The 21,910-nt window shown below is 33.7% G+C and overlaps 1 protein-coding gene across 8 annotated transcripts in view; it reads left to right on the plus strand.

Annotated features, from left to right (window-relative positions):
* FUT8 (fucosyltransferase 8) overlaps positions 1-21,910 on the plus strand; it is a 394,186-nt gene that overhangs the window by 233,623 nt on the left and 138,653 nt on the right. For 6 of the 8 annotated variants that reach the window (XM_031952733.1, XM_031952735.1, XM_031952731.1 and 3 more), the window contains 2 exons: positions 6,224-6,339; positions 6,443-6,608. In XM_031952733.1, coding sequence (XP_031808593.1) covers positions 6,224-6,339; positions 6,443-6,608 — 282 coding nt within the window. Of the gene's footprint in view, positions 1-6,223; positions 6,340-6,442; positions 6,609-21,910 lie in introns of those variants that run through there. The other 2 variants (XM_031952737.1, XM_031952739.1) reach the window with 2 other exon arrangements.

Here is a 21,910-nt window from a genome sequence, read left to right on the forward strand (position 1 = left end):
AGTCATCTGTTTAGCTTTTCCTTTGAGATTGTTCCCAATTTTTTGTATGTAGGGTTTTTTGTTTTGTTTTGATTTTGCTCTTATCTCTACCATTAAACTCTGAACATGAACACCTTGATGTCTGGGATTTTTTTTTATTTTTTATTTTTGGTATCCTTTGCACTTTAACAGTGTCTGGCCCATTTGTTTAAATAATGTCTAACTTTTGTTATATTAATATTAGTGCCTAATGTAGTATCATCTGTACCCACCAGGCACCTGCCATATATTTATTGAATTGAACTGAATGTATTTTGAAAATCTGAGCATTTATATTATGAATCCATTTGTATCTTAAGGAGTTTTCCATCTTTTTCCTATTAGAATCATGTTTGAATCACTTATACCACTAGAATTGTCTTCCCTTGTAAAACCTCAGTTGATAATTTTCCCTGAAATTTTTGAAATCACCTTTCTTCTGAAGGTATTTGTCATATACGTCTATGTATTCCTTCTTGGCTCATATGAATTATGATGCTTAACCTTTCTATCTGTTTGACTTGTGTAAAATGGGAAAAATAAATAAAATATTCTACTGTTTGTTTTATTGAAAAGCAATGTGATTAAGTAAATAAGTCAACAAACAGAGGTGGAAGGATTTTGAATCCAGAAGAAAAAGGAGGAGAGCTTTCATAAATTCCAGTTGGCAGTAATATTTATTAAAGCATTTCTCTATTAAGTAGACATTACAACAGTGTTTTCTATTTCACTGATGAGATTGAAGTATAAAGGCTGCTTACTACATGTGTAATCTGTAACCTAACTTAAATGTCACTCTTCTTTTCTGAAACATTATGTCATGAATAGTGACCGTGTTTCCTGGCATTTAAGCTGCCAGTATTTTTATTAGTTTTTAAATAAAATAGGCAGCTAGGTGGTATAGTGGATATAGGTCTGGAATAAGAAAAACTCTTCTTAGTGAGTTCAAATCCAGCCTCAGACACTAATTGACTGTGTGATCCTGGGTATCCACTTAACTCTATTTGTCTCAGTTTCCTCATCTATAAGATGAGTTTGAGAAGGAAATGGCAAACACTCCATATATATGTGAAAAAAAAAAACCCAAATTGGAGTCAGGAAGAGATAGAAAGAACCAATAGAAACTAAGCAACAACATAAATAAGGTGGATTTACCACGTAATATTTTTATTTTAATTCTATTAGAGAATTTAAGGTAGCTGATGTAAAAGGATAGTCTTTGGATTTAGAAATGTGTACATAGTTTCTAATATTTCCTCCGCCTTCAACAAGTTGTTTAATTTTCACAAGTCACTTAACATCCTTGCATCTAATTTCCTCTTCTGTAAAATGAGAGGGACTGGATGATCCCTTCCAGCTCTAAAAGTTTTCAATTTTATGGTTATGCAAGAGTGTTCTGCTTGGCTGATGTCTTTCCATATCAGTCGATCTTCTAGTATTGAGATTAGGATAAACAAATTACATTAATCCTTTTTCTTCCCCCATTTCCCTCCCTTCCTCCCAAAATCTTGTAATCATTCTTCAGCACTCCTTGAAATAACACAGCTGAAAACGATAAGTGTATTGGGGAGTTGCATCTAGAGGCAGTGATTCTCTTTTTCTGCCCCCTAGCTGAGGCAGATGGGTGTCCTGTAGATAGAGTTTGGGGCTTGGAGCAGGAAAATCTAGGTTCAAATTCAATTCCAAATACTTCCCTGTATTTGGGTAAGTCATTTAATCCTATCTGCCTCAGTTTCTTCAACTGTGAAATAGGGATAACAGCATCTACTTTGAAGGGTTGTTATGAGAATCAAACGAAACATTTGCAAAGTATGGCATAAAAGAGCTGATATAAAAATGCTTATTACCTTCCTTTTATTTTCTTCCCTGCTTTCTCCTGTATTTTTTTTTTTTAAACCATCCATGATGGGAAGTATGGTATGGGACTTTAGCTGTTGAAAAGAAGAGCAAGGACATTGATCAGTAGTCAATCAACTGTTAATAAGTTGATTGATAAGATCAAGTTGATAAGATTTATGTCATCTTATATAGATATATCTTTATATATTATATAGAACTCACATGATAAGAAGGAGGGATGAAATGTGGCAACAAAAAGGAAGTGTTCATCAGGAAATATCTTCTGCTCAAGACCTCTTTTTGCCCAAGAAATTTTTATGTAGCTTTGGCTTTATGGGTATGTAAAATAAAGAAAGAAATCAAACATTTACTTATAATAAAGCATAGATTTATTTTAAAACAATTTTTGGCATACATGTAATTTTACCATTTATTAAAGGCAAAAGCAAATTTGCATACTGATGAAATAGATGTACTTATTTTTATTTTTACATAAATCTTGGCAAGATATTTAATACGTTTTGCTGTCAATTTTTCTTGAGATCCCCACATTCAATTACATGACTCTGTAAGGGGTTGTGACCCACAGTTTAAGAAGGTTTGCCCTGGGGCAGTTAGGTGGCACAGGGGATAGAGTACTACCCCTGAACATTGGATTACTTGCTGTGATGGGGGGAGGGAGGAGGAAGGAGAAGAGGGAGAAAAATCTGAAGCACAAGGTTTTACAAAAGTGAATGTTGAAAACTTTCTTTGCACATATTTGGAAAAATAAAGTACTATTTAAAAAAAAAAAGGAGAGAGAGTTCTGTGTTCAAATCCTACCTTCAACACTGTGACCATAGACAAATTGCTTAATTTCTGAATTCACTTTTTTCTTTTGCAAAAGAAAATGTTTGGCTTAGGGGTCCTCCAAGGACCTTTTCCCACCTATATCTAGAATTCTTTGGTTGGTCTTATTTAATGCCCCCATACAGGATGAGTGGAATGGATACTAAAGCAAGCTGAAAAATCCCTTTTCTAAATCACCTTTTTTTTTGTTTGTTTTTACTTAAAAGTTTCAGATGCACAACTGCTTAATAGGTGTTTTTTATTATATATTTTAAAAATGATTATGGATTCTATTCTAAGAATATAACATGGTAACATACCTATAGACAATTGATTCCATTATTTGGTAGTCCTTTGTGAGGAGAACTTTGGAAATAGAGCATGTTCAAAGAAAGAGATAGGAGCTCAAAAGCTGATTCTAACTAGAGAAATCCTCAATAATTGAAACCCTTTATTTGGACAGCCATCCAAAGAGAGGTAGAGTATAAGATGGAAGGTCTTCTCTAAGAATAAGGAAAACATTGATGTTTTTTAGCATTCATACTCAACCAGATAAAGCCCCCTATACCTCTACTATTTAAATGGGGATGTACCAGTAATTGATCCCTCTTGTTGAACAAGACTAAAGTAGTAGCTATCAGTGCTCATATAGAATTAAAATTTCCAGATGGAGGAAAAAGTTCTTAGTTGGATTCTTGGTATACGCTGATCCCGTAAGCTTTCCAAAATAAATAAATAAATAAATAAATAAAAAATAAAAAAAAAAGCCCTTACGTATTGGATATCCTCCTACATAGGAGGGCTGTGTATATACAAGAGTGTAATTATAGTTATTTGAAGGATATGGTGGTCAATGCAGGAGATAGGAAAATGAAAAGAAAAGATGTCAGCAGAAATTTAAGAAAATTTAACTATAATATGCCAACCCCTTTTCCTTTCTCCCTCTTTCCCCCAACATACACACACATAGAGTCATCAACTTTTATATATGCTTAAGACAGTTGTCCTCAAACTATGGCCCGCGGGCCAGATGCAGCAGTTGGGGACGATTATCCCCCTCACCCAGGGCTATGAAGTTTCTTTATTTAAAGGCCCATAAAACAAAGTTTTTGTTTTTACTATAGTCTGGCCCCTCAACAGTCTGAGGAACAGTGAACTGGCCCTCTATTTAAAAAGTTTGAGGACGCCTGGAAGATATGTATCATTTTAATGGCTTTTTAAATATGGATTAATCTAAAGTTAGATTGGATAGATTTTTTTTTATCATATAGAAAAGCCAATGTGGCTTTTCTATATATTAAGGTTAGACATAAATACTTGATGGAAATTGATTGCTAAGATCCTACTTACTATATGTCCATTTTGTCCCTGATTTTATCCTATCAGTTTATGATGAAATAAGGGAAAAAGAGACCATGGAAGTAACCTTCCTGCTGTCTTCATTTTTGCAACAATAAAGTGTGTTCTCAGATCCATGATTTTGACATCTCTATCATAGAGCTGACTGCTGCTAAAATAAACTTAAGGGATGTGATTTTTATTTTGCTTTCAAATCATTTTCCAGAAACTGCCCATCCAATTCAAAAAGAGATTAAGATCTGATTTTTCTTTTTTTTTTTTTTTTTTGCAGCCTTAACAGTGGTATACTAGGAGATGCCTCATTTATGAGTATATATATGTTTATGGCCATAAATTGGGTAATTGTGCACCTAAGTGCTCCATTCCTTGTATCATTACCCAGCTTGTGCATATACAAATGAAGGCTTTTTCATGTACCTTCTGCAGTTTGGGACACTTATGATTTAAAGAGAAAGCAATATGTTTTTCTTCTGGTAGCTGGTTATTTTTTATTCATGCATCTGTTCCTGGTCAGTGATAATATGTAACAAGTTAGAGGAAAAATATAAAATATATCCACTAATGGTGCCTTAACTGTTTAAAAAAATAGCCATCTGCTTTGCTGAACAGATGTTCCTACGTGGCCCAGGTACTTAATAGTTCTTTCTGCTTGTTTGGCTACATAAGAAATATTGAAAAAGCTATAAGAGTTTTGTTATCTTTTTAAGCCTTTGATTAGAAATTTGGAAGTTTCCAAGTAACTAAAATAAAATATTTTCCTTAACCTAATGATGGTGAAAGATTGATACATTTTATATCCAATTTTCCTTTGTAAAGTGACTAGCCAGTAATTCAATGAATTTGGAAGCCACTTTTTGTATTAATCAATTAAATAATATGCTAAGGTAACTTATTATGGAATTACAACCTAATGTCAATTTGTTGGGTAGTCACCAAGTGAAAACCACTCTTTTCTTACTTAGTAACTTCTCTATTTTGTTTAATTGGGTATTTCTTTATTATTTTGAACAGGTAATGACATATAATATTGGACTGTGATGGAGAGTCCCAATTTAAAAGTGGGGGAATGGTTGAAAATGGAAAATGAAAAAAAATCAAATACTTATCTGATGATGTGAAACTAGGAATGGGTTCTGCTTGTAAATGTAGTTACTATACATTCCATAATCACTGCATTTATTTGTTGCAAAAAGGCTGTTGAACCCAATCTTATACCTTAGTATAGTTTTGGAACCTTCCTTATCACATTCATATCAGACTAATTTGGGTTCTCCTTGCTATGTTATATTTAAAAGGGATGTATTGCATCCATTTTCCATATTTCTGTGTTCTCTTGAGCAATTATTTAACTTGTTGACTCATTTGTTAATGGGCCTTACAAATTTTTGTCCCACTGGATTTTGATAGTATTGATTATTTTATGTAAAATTCTTCAACATTTCCTAAAGGACAAAAGCTAGTTTAAATTAAAGCAGGCATTATTAGAGTTATGCTAGAATAGTAGCTTTGAATTGAGTTCCATTTATAGATGTGTGAAAGATATTTAATACTGACAGAGACTTTTGCCTTCTTATCTATCCTGATTTTATTTCTTATCACATTCACATTTAGACAATGAAAGTAATTGCCTCTGCTGAGCACAAACTGGCTATTAGATTATAACAGTACACTAACACTTTTGGTTTTTACTGGTATAGTTAGCGTTCTCATTTTACCGACTTAACTGACTTCAGGAGAGATTAATGATGGTGTCATATTTCTAGTGAGAATCTGCATCAAAATTTGGATCCATATCTTCTTGACTTTATGCCCGCTTCTTTCTCACTAGTCCATCTTATTTCTGGATCCTCATGGTTAATTCAGAATTGTATATGACCTCTGGGAGAATGGATGTGTTAGACTGGGGTGGGTGGGAAGAAAGATAGTCAAAGCAGTTCTTTGGGAATAGCGAAAAAGTTGAAAATTATTCTTTGCTTCTTTAAGAACACAACTGTATTATGATATTCCTTTCTATTCTTGCTCCTAATGTTTTTTACCTAAGAAGAGAGAAATTTATTTGCAGTTTTTATTGTGCTGTTTGATATAGTGATTTTCAGTTATTAATAACGCTTAGCAAATATGAATGTATTGTTGCATAATTTGTTATCTAAATGAGTATATTTTGTTTCTTATCCTGTAGGATACCAGAAGGTCCCATGGAGCAGGGACCAGCTGCAGGAAGGGTACGTGCTTTAGAAGAACAGCTTTTAAAAGCCAAAGAACAGATAGAAAATTACAAGAAGCAAACCAGAAATGGTTGGTGACTATACCATTTTTAATTTTTGCTTTATCACAAATATTTGAAATTTTCTGCTCAGCCAAGTTTTGGAAATGCTGATATTCTTATGCTCTTCAATAGCAGGTCTAGGAAAGGATCATGAAATACTGAGGAGGAGGATTGAAAATGGAGCAAAGGAGCTCTGGTTTTTTCTCCAGAGTGAATTGAAGAAATTGAAAAATTTAGAAGGAAGTCAACTCCAAAGACATGTGGATGAATTTCTATTTGATTTGGGTCATCAGGAAAGGTACTCTTATTTTTTTTTTCTGGTTTTGAAAAGACTGATCTCAGAATGGAACACAAATATTATTGTATATTAAGAGTCCATGTTTGGGATAATGACATCATTGATTTTATATTTCATTTCAATAGAATATGCTATATGAATTAAACATAGCATAGGAAAAAATTTTAAACTATAGTTCTTAAAATCTTTTAAAAGTTAATTGCTCATGTTGTTGATGGTAATAATTAACATTTTTCTTTTAAAATTCATTTAAAATCTCTTTTTCATAAGGGTTTATATTAGAATTCTTACAAGGTGCTAAGTCAGTGGAATTGATAGAGACAATGGTTGTTTAGCAGGGTGCTTAACAGTTTTCTAGATGTACTTAGTACTTACTACAGTTACTCAAGATGAATCTTTAAGAGAGCATATATAAGCGAGGAGCTTCAAGCAGGATTGACTCCCGGAAAGTCACAAGCCAGAGATGGCAGTCAGGCAGAATGAAGGAAGACAGAGAAGTGGTGGCAATCTGTCCCGTGGAGAACATTGAAACCAAGATCTGGAAGGCCTCCAGAAAACTAGCCGAGCCCCAATTGAAGGAGATAAGATTTTGGAAGAGACAATAAAGGATTTGGACTTTTAACTCCTGGCTGCCTTTGGGGTATTTACTGAAGTGAAACTAAGGCTGCCTCCAGAAGCTCCCTGAGAAATCTGCTCTCAGAAAACATTATATTTTAGAAAAGAGAATATTTCAGGTTTAATTTTAAAAGAATGCTATTTTTGTTGGATTATAGTACTTTTCAGTATTTACTGACAATGAAATTTTTTTAAAAGAAATATTAAAAATTTGAAAATAGCTTTTGGTTGCTAATTAAAAGTTAATGGCAGATTTTGAATTTAAAAATTCCCACAGCATTCTATTAATGACCTTTCTCTTTCTATGGTAAAAATTGAAACTAGTTATTAATGACTATTTAAATATGATTCTTATTTGCTATTCATGTAGGTAAAAAATAACAAAATTTATCTTGCACATTATTTTTAAAACAAAATAAATCTATTATCCATCATAAATACAGTGATGCTTGCCTTGGACCTCTTATTTTCAAAAGGCTATATTCCCAGTAGTATTCTAATAATAATTATTTTCTTATTAGTGAACAGTAAAAGAAATGTTGTATTTTCACTTCATACTCTTGTGAAGGAGGAAAAGCACTTTTTTTTTTGAAAAGCACTTTTCTAAACAAGAGAGCCATATATACTAATGTCCACAATAATATTATTAGAAATTTAAGAAAACATTTTCTTGTTTTAATAGGAAAGGGAAAAAAAGAATCGTTATTTCATGGACATTTTTTCTTAGTGCTAATAATTCTGCAGGATTATTATTAAAATGAGAATTTCAAATGGATTTAAATTAATTTCAGTAAATATTTTCTATATGTCTGATGAATGAAGCCCTGGTGCAGTGGAGGCAATGCTGGATTTGGAATTAGAGAAATTAAATTTGAATCTCTGTTCTACTCCTGGTATCTGTGCATCCTTAGACAAATTATTTAACTTCTGGTTCTCAGTTTCTTCATCTGTAAAGGAAAGACATTGAACTAGATGATCTCTTAAGTTCTCTTTTAGCTTGAAAATTGTGATCATTTTTCAAGGTAGCTGGTAGTACAGTAACTTAGGGTAATAGGCCTGGAACCAGCAAAACCTGAGCTTAAATCCAACCTTCAAACACTTGCTGATTGGTCTTCAAGAAGTTACTCTTTGCTTTAGTTTCAACTCTAAAATGAGGTTAAGAATATCTCCTACTTTACAGGATTCTTTTGAGCACTGAAGGAAATCATATTGTAAAAGGCACTTAATGCACTTCCTGGCATATAGTAGGCACTATATATACCTATTAGCTAGATATTATCATCTTATCCTAATATATGTGTTCCCTGAAACATTTTAGAGTTGATTGTGTAACATGGGAGACTGACACAGGACCACCCAGCATATTGTGCTTTCATCAAAGAAGGTAGATGAGCAAAGTGGAATTGAAGTAGCTCAGAAGAAACAGGAGATGTAGAAATTTAGACCTGTGGCAGAGTATTCCAAGCTCATACTGGTCTGATTAGCCACAATTACACAGACTGTTACTTGACTCTAACAAAGTAATATCATTTTGGGCCTTTTCAATAATGAAGAACAACAACCAACTAATATTTGTGAGGCACCATGCTAGGCATGGGATTTAGACATATGATTATGAGAGGTGTAGCATGAAAACTAAACAGCACACTTGAAAAAGCCAGAAAAGCCTGAATTAACATCTAGCTTCAGAGACTTATTAGCTGTGTGACTCAGGGTAAATCGTTTTACTTTTGTGTCCTTTAGTTTCCCCTTCTGGAAAAGGAGAACATTCAGTGACCAATAAAGTTCCTTTCAGTTCTAAATCTATGGTAATGTCACATATTAGAAAAGTTTAATTTAAATTCTTAGCACTACTTTTATTCTATATCTATAGCACAGTACAACTGGTAACAGACTTTTCCATACCTGTAATACTCTTTCAGGATATCATACAAGAGCTGAACAAGTTTTCAGCAAGGACATTCATAGAAGAATTCTTGCTCTTGTTCTGATTTTTATGTTGAATTTTCAACTTGAAAGTTAGTGGTATGATAAATTTGTTTATACTTTTTGTCTAATTCCAAAAATTTGGTTGTTCATTTTAGGTTTTTGATATAAGAGGAAACATTTTTTAAAGAATTGTCATGGGGAGGGGAGAGAGAAAAATTTGGAACACAGGGTATTGCAAAAATGAATGATGAAAACTATTTTTGTATGTATTTGGAAAAATAAAAAGCTGTTATAAAAATAATCATGTATTTGATTTAGTAACTATTATCTAACACCTTTATTTGGCATTCAAAACTGCAATGAACTGGCTTTCTCCTACCTTTCTTGTTTTCATGCACTCTATTCTCCTTCATGTATTCTGTGATCCAGTGTTTCTGGGCTCCCTGCTGTTCCTCACATGAGATATCCATCTCTTGATTGCAGATACTTTTATTGGCTGTTCCTCCATTCGTGGAATTTTCTCCCTTCTTTACTCCTTCTCCAGGATTCCCTGGCTCTTTCAAGTTCTATCTTCTGGAAGAAGCCATTTTCATTCCCCTTTAGTGCTGGAGTCTTCCCTCTCTTTATTGTCTACAGTTTATGATATCTATCTATCTATATTTTATGTTTATATTTTTCCCCATTAGACTCTGAGAGCCTTGAGATCGGGAATGGGGTTTTTTGCCTTTTTTTTTTTTTTTTTTTTTTTGTAGGCACTTGAGTGGTTTTTTACTTAACTTGACATAAATAAACTTGTATCATATGCAGGTACCTATCTTTATGCATCACTTCAAAGTTGATAGAGGTGTTACCAGTTTTGTAAATTTAATCAAGTTGAAAGGCACTAGGGAAGCTCATCAAAGAAAAGCTTTGGAGAATTCTTTTTCAAAAAGAATCTAGTTTACTTCCAACTCTGTATATGAAGGACCACCAAGGTGATGGAGTTGATAAAATACCTGAGCTAGAATGAGGAAGACTGAACTCCTCATTTCAGATCTAGCATCATATATTGCTTTGTGGTCCTGAGGAAGTCACTTAAGCTTGTTTTCCTTTGTTTCCTCATCTGTAAGGTAAGCTGGAGAAGGAAATAGAAGACCATTCCAGTATGCCTGCCAAGAAAACCCCATATAAGTTTACAGAGTCAGATATGACTGAAAATACTGACCAACAAAAATCTGCATGTGTAGCTCTCCGTAAAACCAGGATCATTTTTAATGTTTTCATTATGATAGAAGATATCTCTCATTCTCAAGCTTTCTGTATTCCATGATGCCAAACATTTTTGATCCAGTTCTTTTTCAATTTTGAAGTGATGGACTCAGAAGGTTTTCATAAGAAACTTGCCTAAAGGGGAGGGAAGAGCAATGCAACCCTATTAGAATGTCCATTGTCATCTTTATTGCTTTTCTTTTTAGGGTAATAATGATCTTGATCTCTGAAATCATGTACATTTATTGAATAAAAAAATCCATATTAATATTTTAGTCTTCCACTTGATTCACTATTTTTTTTTTTACCACTCATCATATCTTTATCAGAATTAATTATAGTTAATTTTGACCAGTTCTTTAAATTTGACCAGTTCTTTCTTTTAAACAAAACATATAATGGGACAAAAAGTAATTTACACCAAGAGTCTCAAAAGACCTATTACAGTCAAGGGGGGAGCGGGGTGAAGGAGGAGGACGAGCATTGTCTGAAGCTTGATCTCATCAGTTTTGGCTCTAAGAAGGAATAAGTTAATTATTCACTTGGGTATAAAAATTTATCCAGTCCTATAAATAGGAGGAGAAAGAGGAAGGGTTAATAGAAGACAAGGTAGTGGGTGGAGTGAGTTTTAAAAAACCACTATTAAGAGGAGGGAGGAGGAGTGATAGGAGATAAGGTAGTAGGTGGGATGGGTAAAAAAAATACAGAACTAAGGACAGGGTGGAAAGAGAACAAAAGTTTATATAGGGGAGAAAATAGAATGGAAGGAAATACAGAACTGGTAATCATAACTGTTAATGTGACTGGGAAGAACTCTCCTATAAAACAAAAGCAAATAGAATGGATTAAAAAACAGAATCCTACAATATGTTGTTTACAAGAAACATATTTGACATAGACACATACAGAGCAAAGGTAAAAGGCTGGAACAGAATTTATTATGCTTCAGATAAAGTTTAAAAAAAAAAGCAAGGGTAGCAATTCTGATCTCAGATAAAGCAAAAGTAAAAATAGATCTTATTAAAAAGATGAGGGAAAATACATCTTGATAAAGAGTGCCATAAACAATGAAGTAATAACAATACCCAAATGTGTATGTACAAAATGATAGAGCAGGGAAATTCCTAGAGAAGATTTTAAGCCAGTTACAGGAAGAACTTAGAGAGCAAAATTATTTTAGTGGGGGACCATCAACCTTTCCCTCTCAGAATCAGACAAATCTAATCACAAACAAGAAACTAAGAAGGTTAATAGGATCCTAGAAAACCTAGATATGATAAACCTGTGGAGAAAATTGAATAGGGACAGAAAGGAATACACCTTTTTCTCAGCAGTAAATGGCATCTACACAAAAACCTCACAATCAAGTACAAAAAAGCAGAAATAGTAAGTGCTTTCTTTTCAAATCACAATGCAATAAAAATTATATTCAATAAAAGAGCAGAGATATAGCTCTAGTAATGATATTGCTTGGTCATAGGATATACATGGTTTTATAACCCTTTGGGTATAGTTCCAAATTGATCTCCAGAATGATTGAACCAGTATACTGCTACACCAACAGTACATTCTTATCTTAAATTTTCTACATCCTTTCCAACATTTGTCATTTTCCTTGTCTGTCATATAAGTCAATATGATAGGTATGAGGTAATAGCTTGGTTGTTTTAATTTGTGTTTCTCTGTTCAGTAGTGATTTAGTACATTTTTTCATATAATAACTTTGATTATTTTATCTGAAAAACTACTCATATCCTTTGACTGAGGAATGACTTGTTTCTATAAATTTGCTCGAGTTCTTTATTGAGAGATGAGGTCTTTATCAGAGAAATTTTCAAAAAATTTTTTTCACTTATGATTACTGTGTTTTCCTGTTTATACACCACTCTTTTCTCCTTTTAAACTGTCTTCTCAAAAGTATTTTGTTTTTAATTTTATCTCTCCCAATTTACCTTCTTAAAAAAAAATCAGTCTCTCCTCTCTTTACCTTTCTTTTATTCCCTTCCTTTTTTTTTTTTTTTTTTTTTTTTTTTTTTTTTTTTCTAGATGGTAACTTAAATTTCTATACCCAACTGAGTTGGGTATGTTATTCCCTCTTTGAGCTAATTCTAGTAAGAGTAAAGTTCAAGTATTAACACTCTTCCCACTTTCCCCCTTTATTATAAAAGCTGTTTAGTGACTCTTTTACGTGAGAAAATTTGTCCCATTCTACCTCTTCTTTTTCCTTAGTGGGTTTCTCTTTCTTTTTCTTTTCTTTCTTTTTTTTTAGATATGACATCATATTTAATTAATACTCTTGCCCTCTGCCTTTGTATATCCCAATAATGAGAGTTAAGAGTTATAAGTGTCATCTTCCTGTGTGGGGAGTTTTGCTTGTTTGAATCCCTTAACCATTTCATTTTCCTTTTTACTTTTTTATGCTTCTCTTGAATTTGTATTTGAGTCTGTATTTTTCTTCACTCTTTTCATCAGAAATACTTGCAGATTTTTTATTTCATGAAATGTCCGTTTTCCTCTCTGTAGGATCTTAGTTGTAATCCTAGCCTTTTTGCCTTTCAAAATTGAGGCCCTCTTTTTCTTTGATATAGAAACTATTAAGTCTTATGTTAGTTATCCTGACTGTGGCTCCACAATATTTGAATTGTTTTTTTCTGACTACTTGTAGTATTTTCTTCTTGACCTTAAACTCTGGAATTTGGCTGCAATATTCCTGGGAGTTTTTATTTGGAGATCTCTTTCAGAAGAGAATTACTAGATTCTTTCATTTCTTTTAGCCCTCTGGTTCTAGAATATCAGGGCAGTTTTTCTTGATAATTTCTTGAAAGATGACAATAGCTTTCTTTCTTTTGATCATGGGTTTCAGATAGTCCAGTAATTCTTAAATTATTTCTCCTGGGTTTGTTTTCTAAGTCAGTTATTTATAGAATGAAATATTTTATATTTTATTCAATTTTTTTTGTTTTTTTTTTATATTGTTTGATAATTCCACTTGCTCAATTCTAATTTTTTTTAATAACTTTTTGTTGACAGAACCCATGCCAGGGTAATTTTTTCCAACATTATCCCTTGCACTCACTTCTGTTCCGATTTTTCCCCTCCCTCCCTCCACCCCCTCCCCCAGATGGCAAGCAGTCCTATACACGTTAAATAGGTTACAGTAGATCTTAGATACAATATATGTGTGCAGAACTGAACAGTTCTCTTGTTGCTCAGGGAGAATTGGATTTAGAAGGTATAAATAACCCGGGAAGAAGAACAAAAATGCAAGCAGTTTACATTCACATCCTCCCATCCTTCTATCAGAATACATCCTCATACAGCATTGTTGAGGTATATAATGATCTCCTGGTTCTGCTCATTTCACTCAGCATCAGTTCATATAAGTCTTGCCAATCCTCTCTGTATTCACTCAATTCTAATTTTTAAGGAATTATTTTCTATGTGAGTTTTTGTATATCCTTTTCCATTTGGCCAATTCTGCTTTTGGTCTTTTAAAAGGATTTTTTTCCTTCACTGAATTTCCCCCACCCCCGTTTTCATTTGATCAGTTCTGCTTTTTAAAGTTTTCTCTTTCAGTAATTTTTTGTATATTTTTGTCCATTTGGCCATTTCTGCTTTTCAAGGCATTTTTCATTTTATTGAATTGTTGTACCTTTTTTATCACTGGCCTATTTTAAAAAGACATTATTTGCTTCAGGATTTTTTTTGTGTGTGTGTGCATTCTTTATTGCTGACTCTTTTTTCATGATTTTTTTATACTACTCTCATTTTTTCTACCTCTTTTACTTGATATTTAAAAAACTTTTTGAGCTATTTATTGCATGGTCTCAGAACAATTCATATATTTTTTTGAAGCCTTAAATGTAGCTTTTTGACTTTTTTGTCTCCTTTTGAGTTTATCTTCCATGTCAGGCTATTAACTTTCTATAGTCAGAATTTTTTTCTGCTGTGATCATTTTTCCAGTCTACATCTTGACTTTTAACACTATGCTATCATGAGGCTCTGCTTTAAAGATGGAGGGAACACTGTCCCAAAGCTTCATATTTTTTGTGCAGCTGTTTCAAGGGATGATTTGGAGGACCTGTCAGTTTTTGGTTCTTCTTAGGTGGTGGATTCTAGGGAGAGGTATGTTTACTACTTTCCTGGCCTGGGCTCTGATCTGTGAATGTTCATAAGCACTCTATTCTGCCCTGGAGCTCTCACCAGCTCCCCTATGGCCAGAAGCTACGATGGACTAGTGCTCCTTCTTGCCCTAGGCCTGAGACCCAGATTGATTATGAGCAATGAAATGGTCCTGCCACCTGTGACCTCCTTGTGATCAGTGGTCTGACCCCCTGTGGGGGTTTAGTACCTCCTTAGTACCTCCGGCTGGTTTGTTAGGCACAGCATGTGCTGGACTGTGTTCCACTATCACACTAATGTAGTAGATCTTTCCTGCCAGCCTTCTAAGTTGTCTTTAGCTGAAAAATTATTTGACACTGTCCTTTTGTGGGTTCTGCCATGCCACATTTTGTTTTGAGACATTTTGTAAGGTTATTTGAAGGGTTTTGGAGAGAGCTCAGGCAAATCCCCTATTTCTTCATGTCTTCCATCTTGGTTACATCCCCATTATTTGTGTTTTAAAACAGAGATTGACAAAGTATGACCAGAGGGTCAAATTCAGTCTATCCCCCTCTTTTTTCTATGACCGTCAAGCCAGGAATGACCTTTATATTTTAAGATAGAACAGAACTTTATTTTTAAATATGAAAACTTAGCTTGTGAGTGGTATAAAAGAAAAAAAACATCTATCTATACCCATGAGTACCCATTTAATCCAACTCAGCAATAATTGCTAACAGCTCAATATAGTATCTAGTATGCACTACCCATGAATGTGGCATATCTTCAATCCTCTCATGATGGGAAAAGTAAACTGAAGTGAGGACAGCAAAACTTATTTATAATATTCAATCATCATAGAATAAAGTTATTTGAAAATAGAGGTTGGCAAATTACAGCACACAAGTCAAATCCCATCCAATACCTGTTTTTTATACCACTCACAAGCTAAGTTTTCATATTACTTGAATAAGGGAATGATAAAGCTCTTTGCAGGTGTTTTTCTTCATTCAGAATAGCAGATGGAATCATTTACGAAGTTTTCTTGCCTTCTTCTAAGTCATTTGTCCCTAGACTAGTGACATTGTGGGGAATATAGAAATATATGAATTCCTTAGATAATCTCATGTCAGTTATCAAGAGTAGGATCAAATGAAAACCCATGGAGTTGCCCACACCATTCTGTCTAGTTATTATCAAACAGTATCAAAATCTGAAGCAGGAAGGTGGTGAGCCAAAAGATTTTTTTTTCATAATGGAGGATATTGAAGTACCATGCTATATGAACTCTCCTTATAACAACCCTAGTGGTCCATAAGGAAGGCAAATAGCACCTCCTGGATCACATTGGACTAGAAGAAAGTTAAAAAAGTTGTCAACTCACTGTTACAAACATTTCACAAATGATCAATGTAGCCTAATTTTCAGGATTTAATGTTATGATATAACCTTGATATAGGATATCAACTCTTAGTCAGTATTTTTATTTTTATTTTTTTGCTGTATTTCCATGGCTAAGGTTAATAGAAAGCAGTTTCCTTTATCTAAGAAGAAGTCTTCACTATACATCATCACAATATTCCCTAGGGCTGCCTGAACTCTAATGGAGTCCTAAAAAAGAATTCCCTTCTTGAGGGCATTTATATACTCCACTAGATTGACTAGGGTAAGTAGCACTCCAGTGGCAGAAAATCCTGCATTGGATGGAGGCCCATGTGAGGGTCAAATGTCAGGAAATTATTTCAGCCTCCTTAAAGGGTTTTTATTTGACTCTCCCCTTGATAACGAGCATAGAGATTACCCAAAGGCCTCATATAGGCACCATGTCCCTCCACCATAGTGCACTCCATTCCCAGAATACAGTCATTATAACCATGACCCTCACAATGTGGTCTTCCTTCATTTAATCATCAGTTCATCAGAAATTTTTCATGAAACAAACTGTTGTCATCTGTGTTGCTGTTGGAGTTTCTTTCATATAAAGTAATTTGGCTGCCATTTATTTGGAACTCCTCCCTCCCTCGCCACTCCTCCTAAGTCACTTTGACTTGGTCACATGCCTCTTGTCCCTTTGAGGCCCTATTGCATGGCCTGAGAGGGACTGATCCCCGACAGCTGCCAAGTATACAGAGTTTAGGTGATTTAGGATTGCCAGGGTGCGGAGGAGCATTTAGTTTGGACAGAGAAGAAGAACCAACCTTCCTTGCCCTGATCCTGGCTATCATAATAGAGTTTTACTAGTATCCATCTAATCTGGCCAATGATTGATTGCTTCCTTATCAAGCTGCGTTCTAAGAGCCTCATCCAGATTCCCCTGCTACTTCCCACTTAGGGGAGGGCAGCATGTACTTCTCTTCCTTCTGTCTCAATAGTATCTACCTCAACACTTAGCTCAGTGCCTGATACATAGCAAACACTTAAATGTTTATTGATTTTATAATTTTATTGATAACTCTGCTTAGTTGGTCACTGCTATTCTATGCCTATACTTCTTTGTTATGGGAGGTTGTTGGGTAATGTGGGATTTGATGCTTTCTTCATTCTTTCTATTATCCTTATTTGTATCTTTCCATTTTTCTCTTTGACTGGTCAAAGATTTTTCTTGTGACATCCAAAGTATCCTTGCCATGGCCTGTTATGTCTAACTGTGCAGTCTTCCTGTCTTACACATTTGTATTGTACCTTCCTCATTTCTATTGTGAGGTGAGTAATGATGCCTTTTTGATCCAATCCTTCTATGGCTGCCAGATATAATAGGCTGGGCCTAATCCAACTGATAGTTCAGTTTCTTCACTGGAAATGATACACTCAAAAGTTAACAAAAGTAGGTATCCTTAGCCATGGCATACAATAAATGGATACAGCTCTTGTTCAAACTTCTTCATCTCTCTGCAGACATGATTATGTGGGGATGAACATCCACCAGGTCTGAAGGGCCCTACTTTTTAATGAGGTAACCTCTTTTATGCCTTTAGGAAATTGGGAAGCAGCATCAAAAACTTGAAAGTTTTGCCTCTGGGCCAATAAAGTTTCATAACAGTTTTTTTATCTTTTGGGGGAAAACCTGCCTTGCCTTCGATATTGGGTGGCAGATATCACAGAAATGTTACTACAAAGTTGAGTTTATTAGCAGTTTCATTCATCAAAGTGAGCTTTTTTCCCCCAGTGGTCATTAAATAATTTATATTTCTACTTTTGAAACTTATTCATATTCTTTATCTTTTGTGGAATATTACTCATAAATTTTAACTGCTTTTAAAAAATGTTTTTCATACATATTTACCATAAGCATTGCTCTAATAATCTGTTATTTTTCTTTTTTAATATATTGGATTTTGGATTTATTCTAATCCTGTGAAACACATTTACCATATTTTTAAAATCTGCTTAAGTGGGAAAAATAATCATTACCCATCCACTTACTGTGATACTTTGTTGAATCTCTGATCTCATTTATGCAGGTGAATAATAATGGTAACGTTAGCAAGCATTTTTATAATTCTTCAAGGTTTGCCAAGCACTTCACAAATACTTTCTCATTTGATTCATACCAAATCCTTGGGAGGTTGGTACTATTATTATCTCCATTTTACAGACAAGGAAACTGAGGTAGACAAGTTAAGTGGCTTGCCCTTAGCCACAAACCAGTTTAGTGTGTATTTGAACATTTGTATTCCTGATTCTGGGTCCAGTGCTGATTCTATCACTCTCCCTAGCTGCCTCTAAAAAAACTTCTCCATTTAAGAATGCCAGTCACATTTCTTTTCTCTCTTTTCTTTGTCCATATCATCCTGTAAAATTTTAGTATTTGGGTTGCAAGCAATACAACCATCATGCTTGAAGGATTTCTCTAGATCTCTTGCTAATATTGTTGAATATTTGAACGTATCTTAGGTAGTTTAGACATGTTCTACCTAACCAATTTTTTTTTCTAACCAAATATTTTTCAAAAAAATAATAAACGAAAAGTAAGTAGTGAAATCTTATATTCTTAGCTCTTTCAAATTGGTTCTATGATTGTTGCAACATGATGTCCTGTTGAATTCCATTTGCAAAACCTTATCTCTTCTCTTCTTGTTCCTTCACCAAGGATGACCTCAATATTACTGTCTTTTAGAGATAGGAAAGTGGATATATGAATTATTTTAACATGCCAATTGTTATGTATAAAAACCAGTGTTATTAATGAAAAAGTTGATCAGTATCTTATTCAGTAATAATAACACCCATGATTATTTACAGGTGGTTTATCTCCTCTCCTCATTCAAAAATCCTTTCAATTATATAACCCCAGTACCCTTAAAAATCATTTTCCCCAACCTCTTCTGTGTATGTTTGATCTAGGCTAGGTGCTATGACAGTGAGCAATGTGACAAGTGTTTTCTTTAACATCTCAGATCTGTCCTACAGCAAACATATCTAGGGTTGTGATATTTGAATCCAATTGTGACTTCTCCTTTGCCATTCATGAAGAAAATAATTTCTTATACAAATAGTAATGGATATTTTATACTTTGGAGTAGTAAGCTTTTGTTTGTTTTTAGTCTGTTTGTTGTCCTTTCAGCTTATTTTTAAGTGCTCTTGGAATTTTTTGACTCAATTGGATCTCTTATATTGTGCTTTCCTGACTCTAGGCGTAGCACACTCTTTGTTATATGCACTTCCCCTAAAAATGTATAGCTTTCATTTACATAATCATAGATTAAAAGTATATGATGTGCTTCATATATACATGCATATCAACTCATTTGATCTTCATAATCAACATCTGAAATTCATAGTGTAAGTATTATCATCTCTATTTATAAATGGGTTAACTAGGTGGTTCGATGGATGGCAAGTTGAAGTCAGGAAGTCACGTGCATTTAAACAAAACAAAACCAAAAAAATTTTTTTTAGTGAATTACAGACACTCAAACATTAATGGTTAAAAAAAAAAAACTGAACATGTTCTGAATAATCTTCCCTATGAAAAATCGATTATTGTGGGCAAAAAGAGAAAATGCAAGGCCCTTACTTCTTGTATGAGCAGTCATATTGCCATCTCTGTGAGCCTCTGTTTCATCTGTCAAATGAGGATAATAATACTTGATTATTTCACAAGGTTGGGAGTAAAATTATTTTGTCAATCCTAGAGTTCTTTATAAATTTGTTATTTTATACTTTTAATCACTTTTCTCCTTCCCTAGACATTTCCATTATCAGATCAAAAAAATCAAATAAATAAATAAAAACCATTACTCTACCATATACTCTTCTTTTAGTGGAGAATAGATATAAAATTTATTCATTTTTTCCATGTTTGAATAGTCAATGACAAATGGGTCTAAAGACTAAAGTATAAAGACCCTCTGGCTCTTTTTAGGATCTTAAGAAAAAATAAATTAAGGACTGAGATTTTTATAATTGAATATTTGACCTGGCAAAGTGTCCCTCCTCTGTGATTTAGCCAGGCTACATTATGAGAAAATGATTACAAGGTGAATTAAACAGAGATTTCTATAATTGGTTTGCCTGTAGATGAAGCCCTATCTGGATCCACTGTGCATTAACTGTTTCTGCTTTCTTCAATTTGCCTTTAATACCCTAATCCAGAGGCTAGTATAACCCTCAGGCCAAATCCAAACCTGTTTTTGTATAGCCTTTGAGCCAAGAATGGTCTTTTTAAATTAAATAATGTATTCTTGCCTAATTAAATCATATTAACACCTAAAATGCCTTTGACATTTGTTTCCACATTTTATATTTGATATAGAAATGTTACATGACTTGTGCAGGGTTACCCAAACATTTAAATCCTTTTTAAGAGTATGAAAATGATCATTGATCTGTATTTGTTTACACAGAAGATGTAAGATGAAGACAGAAAAAAATACCTAGAACACCTTAAAAAATAGTCATAGATTTGCTGTGCTAACTTCTGCCCAGAATGAAGTCGGTGACCTTGGCCTTTATAACTGAAAATCTGTTTTCACTTTGTCTGAGGCCTTGCACATGAGATGACTAAGGGCTAGGTAGCAATTGAGACAAAAGATAGTCCATTTTACTGACACAAATATTTCACTCTGGGATGGTTAGATGATCCAAGTTTCTGGCCAGAACAGAAAACAATTGCTATTTATACTCATTTGAAGCCATCAAAACCTAAACAATGAACCACTGAGTCTTGGGTATTGGTGTTTTTGGTCCTCTTAAGGAAGGAAGAAGAAGAAGAAGAAGAAGAACAACAACAACAACAAAAAAAAAAAAAAACCAAAAAAACTCTAATGAAAGACTAACTGAGCAGTTTGTTGTAAAGTACAATGTGCCAAAATAATGATATAACAGTTTTCTTACACAAACATCTAGAAGCATCACATCCTTAAGGAGGTTAAAACAAATATTGTTCTTTTTTAGAAGGCAGGGGTCTGTCAGGGAGTTATGTATCAAGAAAATGAATGTCCATAATATTAAATATTAAAATATTACCATACCAACTAGAACAGCTGGGTGGCACAGTGGATAAAGCTATTATTGGGCCTAGAATCAGGAAGTTTTATTTATCTTCGTTAATTTAAATCTAGCCTCAGACACTAATCAGTTGTGTGATCCTATGCAAGTGGCTTTATCCTGTTTTCTTCACTTTCTTCAATTGTAAAATAAGTTGGAGAAAGAAATAGCAAACCACTCCAGTACCTTTGTCAAGAAAACCCCAAATGGAGTTTGGGCACAACTAAATAGCCACCATACCAACTACTTAGATTTGGCAAGAAGGAAATTTTCTTTGCAGGCTCAAGAAATTAAATTTTGATATGGTAACAGCCCCCAATGAAGATAATCACTAACCTTATAATGATTGTATTAGCCCGAGTACAGTAGTAACAACATAAACAAAATAATTAGTCGGCTTATTATTGATTGTCATTTTATGGGGTTTGTTTTATATACAGAAGGAAAAGAAGCTGTTTTTATTTGGGTATTTGAAGATGTTTTTTGTCTGTGATAAATTTCTGGTGTCATGTGATTCAGAAGGGCAATACTTGAATCAGCAAGATTGGTGTTGCTTGTGGCCAATTCTTCACTAATATTTTCATTTTCAATAAAATACTACACTTGAAATGAAAAGAATCCATTTTCTTAATTCAGTGTTACATTATTTTTTTGTGCATTTTCTCAAAGTGCTTATCTAAACCTGTGGGGTTTTTTTATCCTTAGATGTTAGCTTTGTTTCCTGAAGTAAATAATTAATAGGAAGTATTTTCACCACCATAAAGCTTTATATATATATGTAAACTATCATTTTCTTTTTCAAAAATAAGTTTTTTTATTGATGGTTTATTATTTTACATGAACATAGTTTCCTCCAGTATTTCCTCCTTAAGATCTATCCCATTTATCAAATAATATTTTCAAAGACAACAAAAGGAAA

This window comes from Sarcophilus harrisii, chromosome 2 (genome assembly GCF_902635505.1).
Source record: "Sarcophilus harrisii chromosome 2, mSarHar1.11, whole genome shotgun sequence".
In the NCBI taxonomy this organism is placed as follows: domain Eukaryota; kingdom Metazoa; phylum Chordata; class Mammalia; order Dasyuromorphia; family Dasyuridae; genus Sarcophilus; species Sarcophilus harrisii.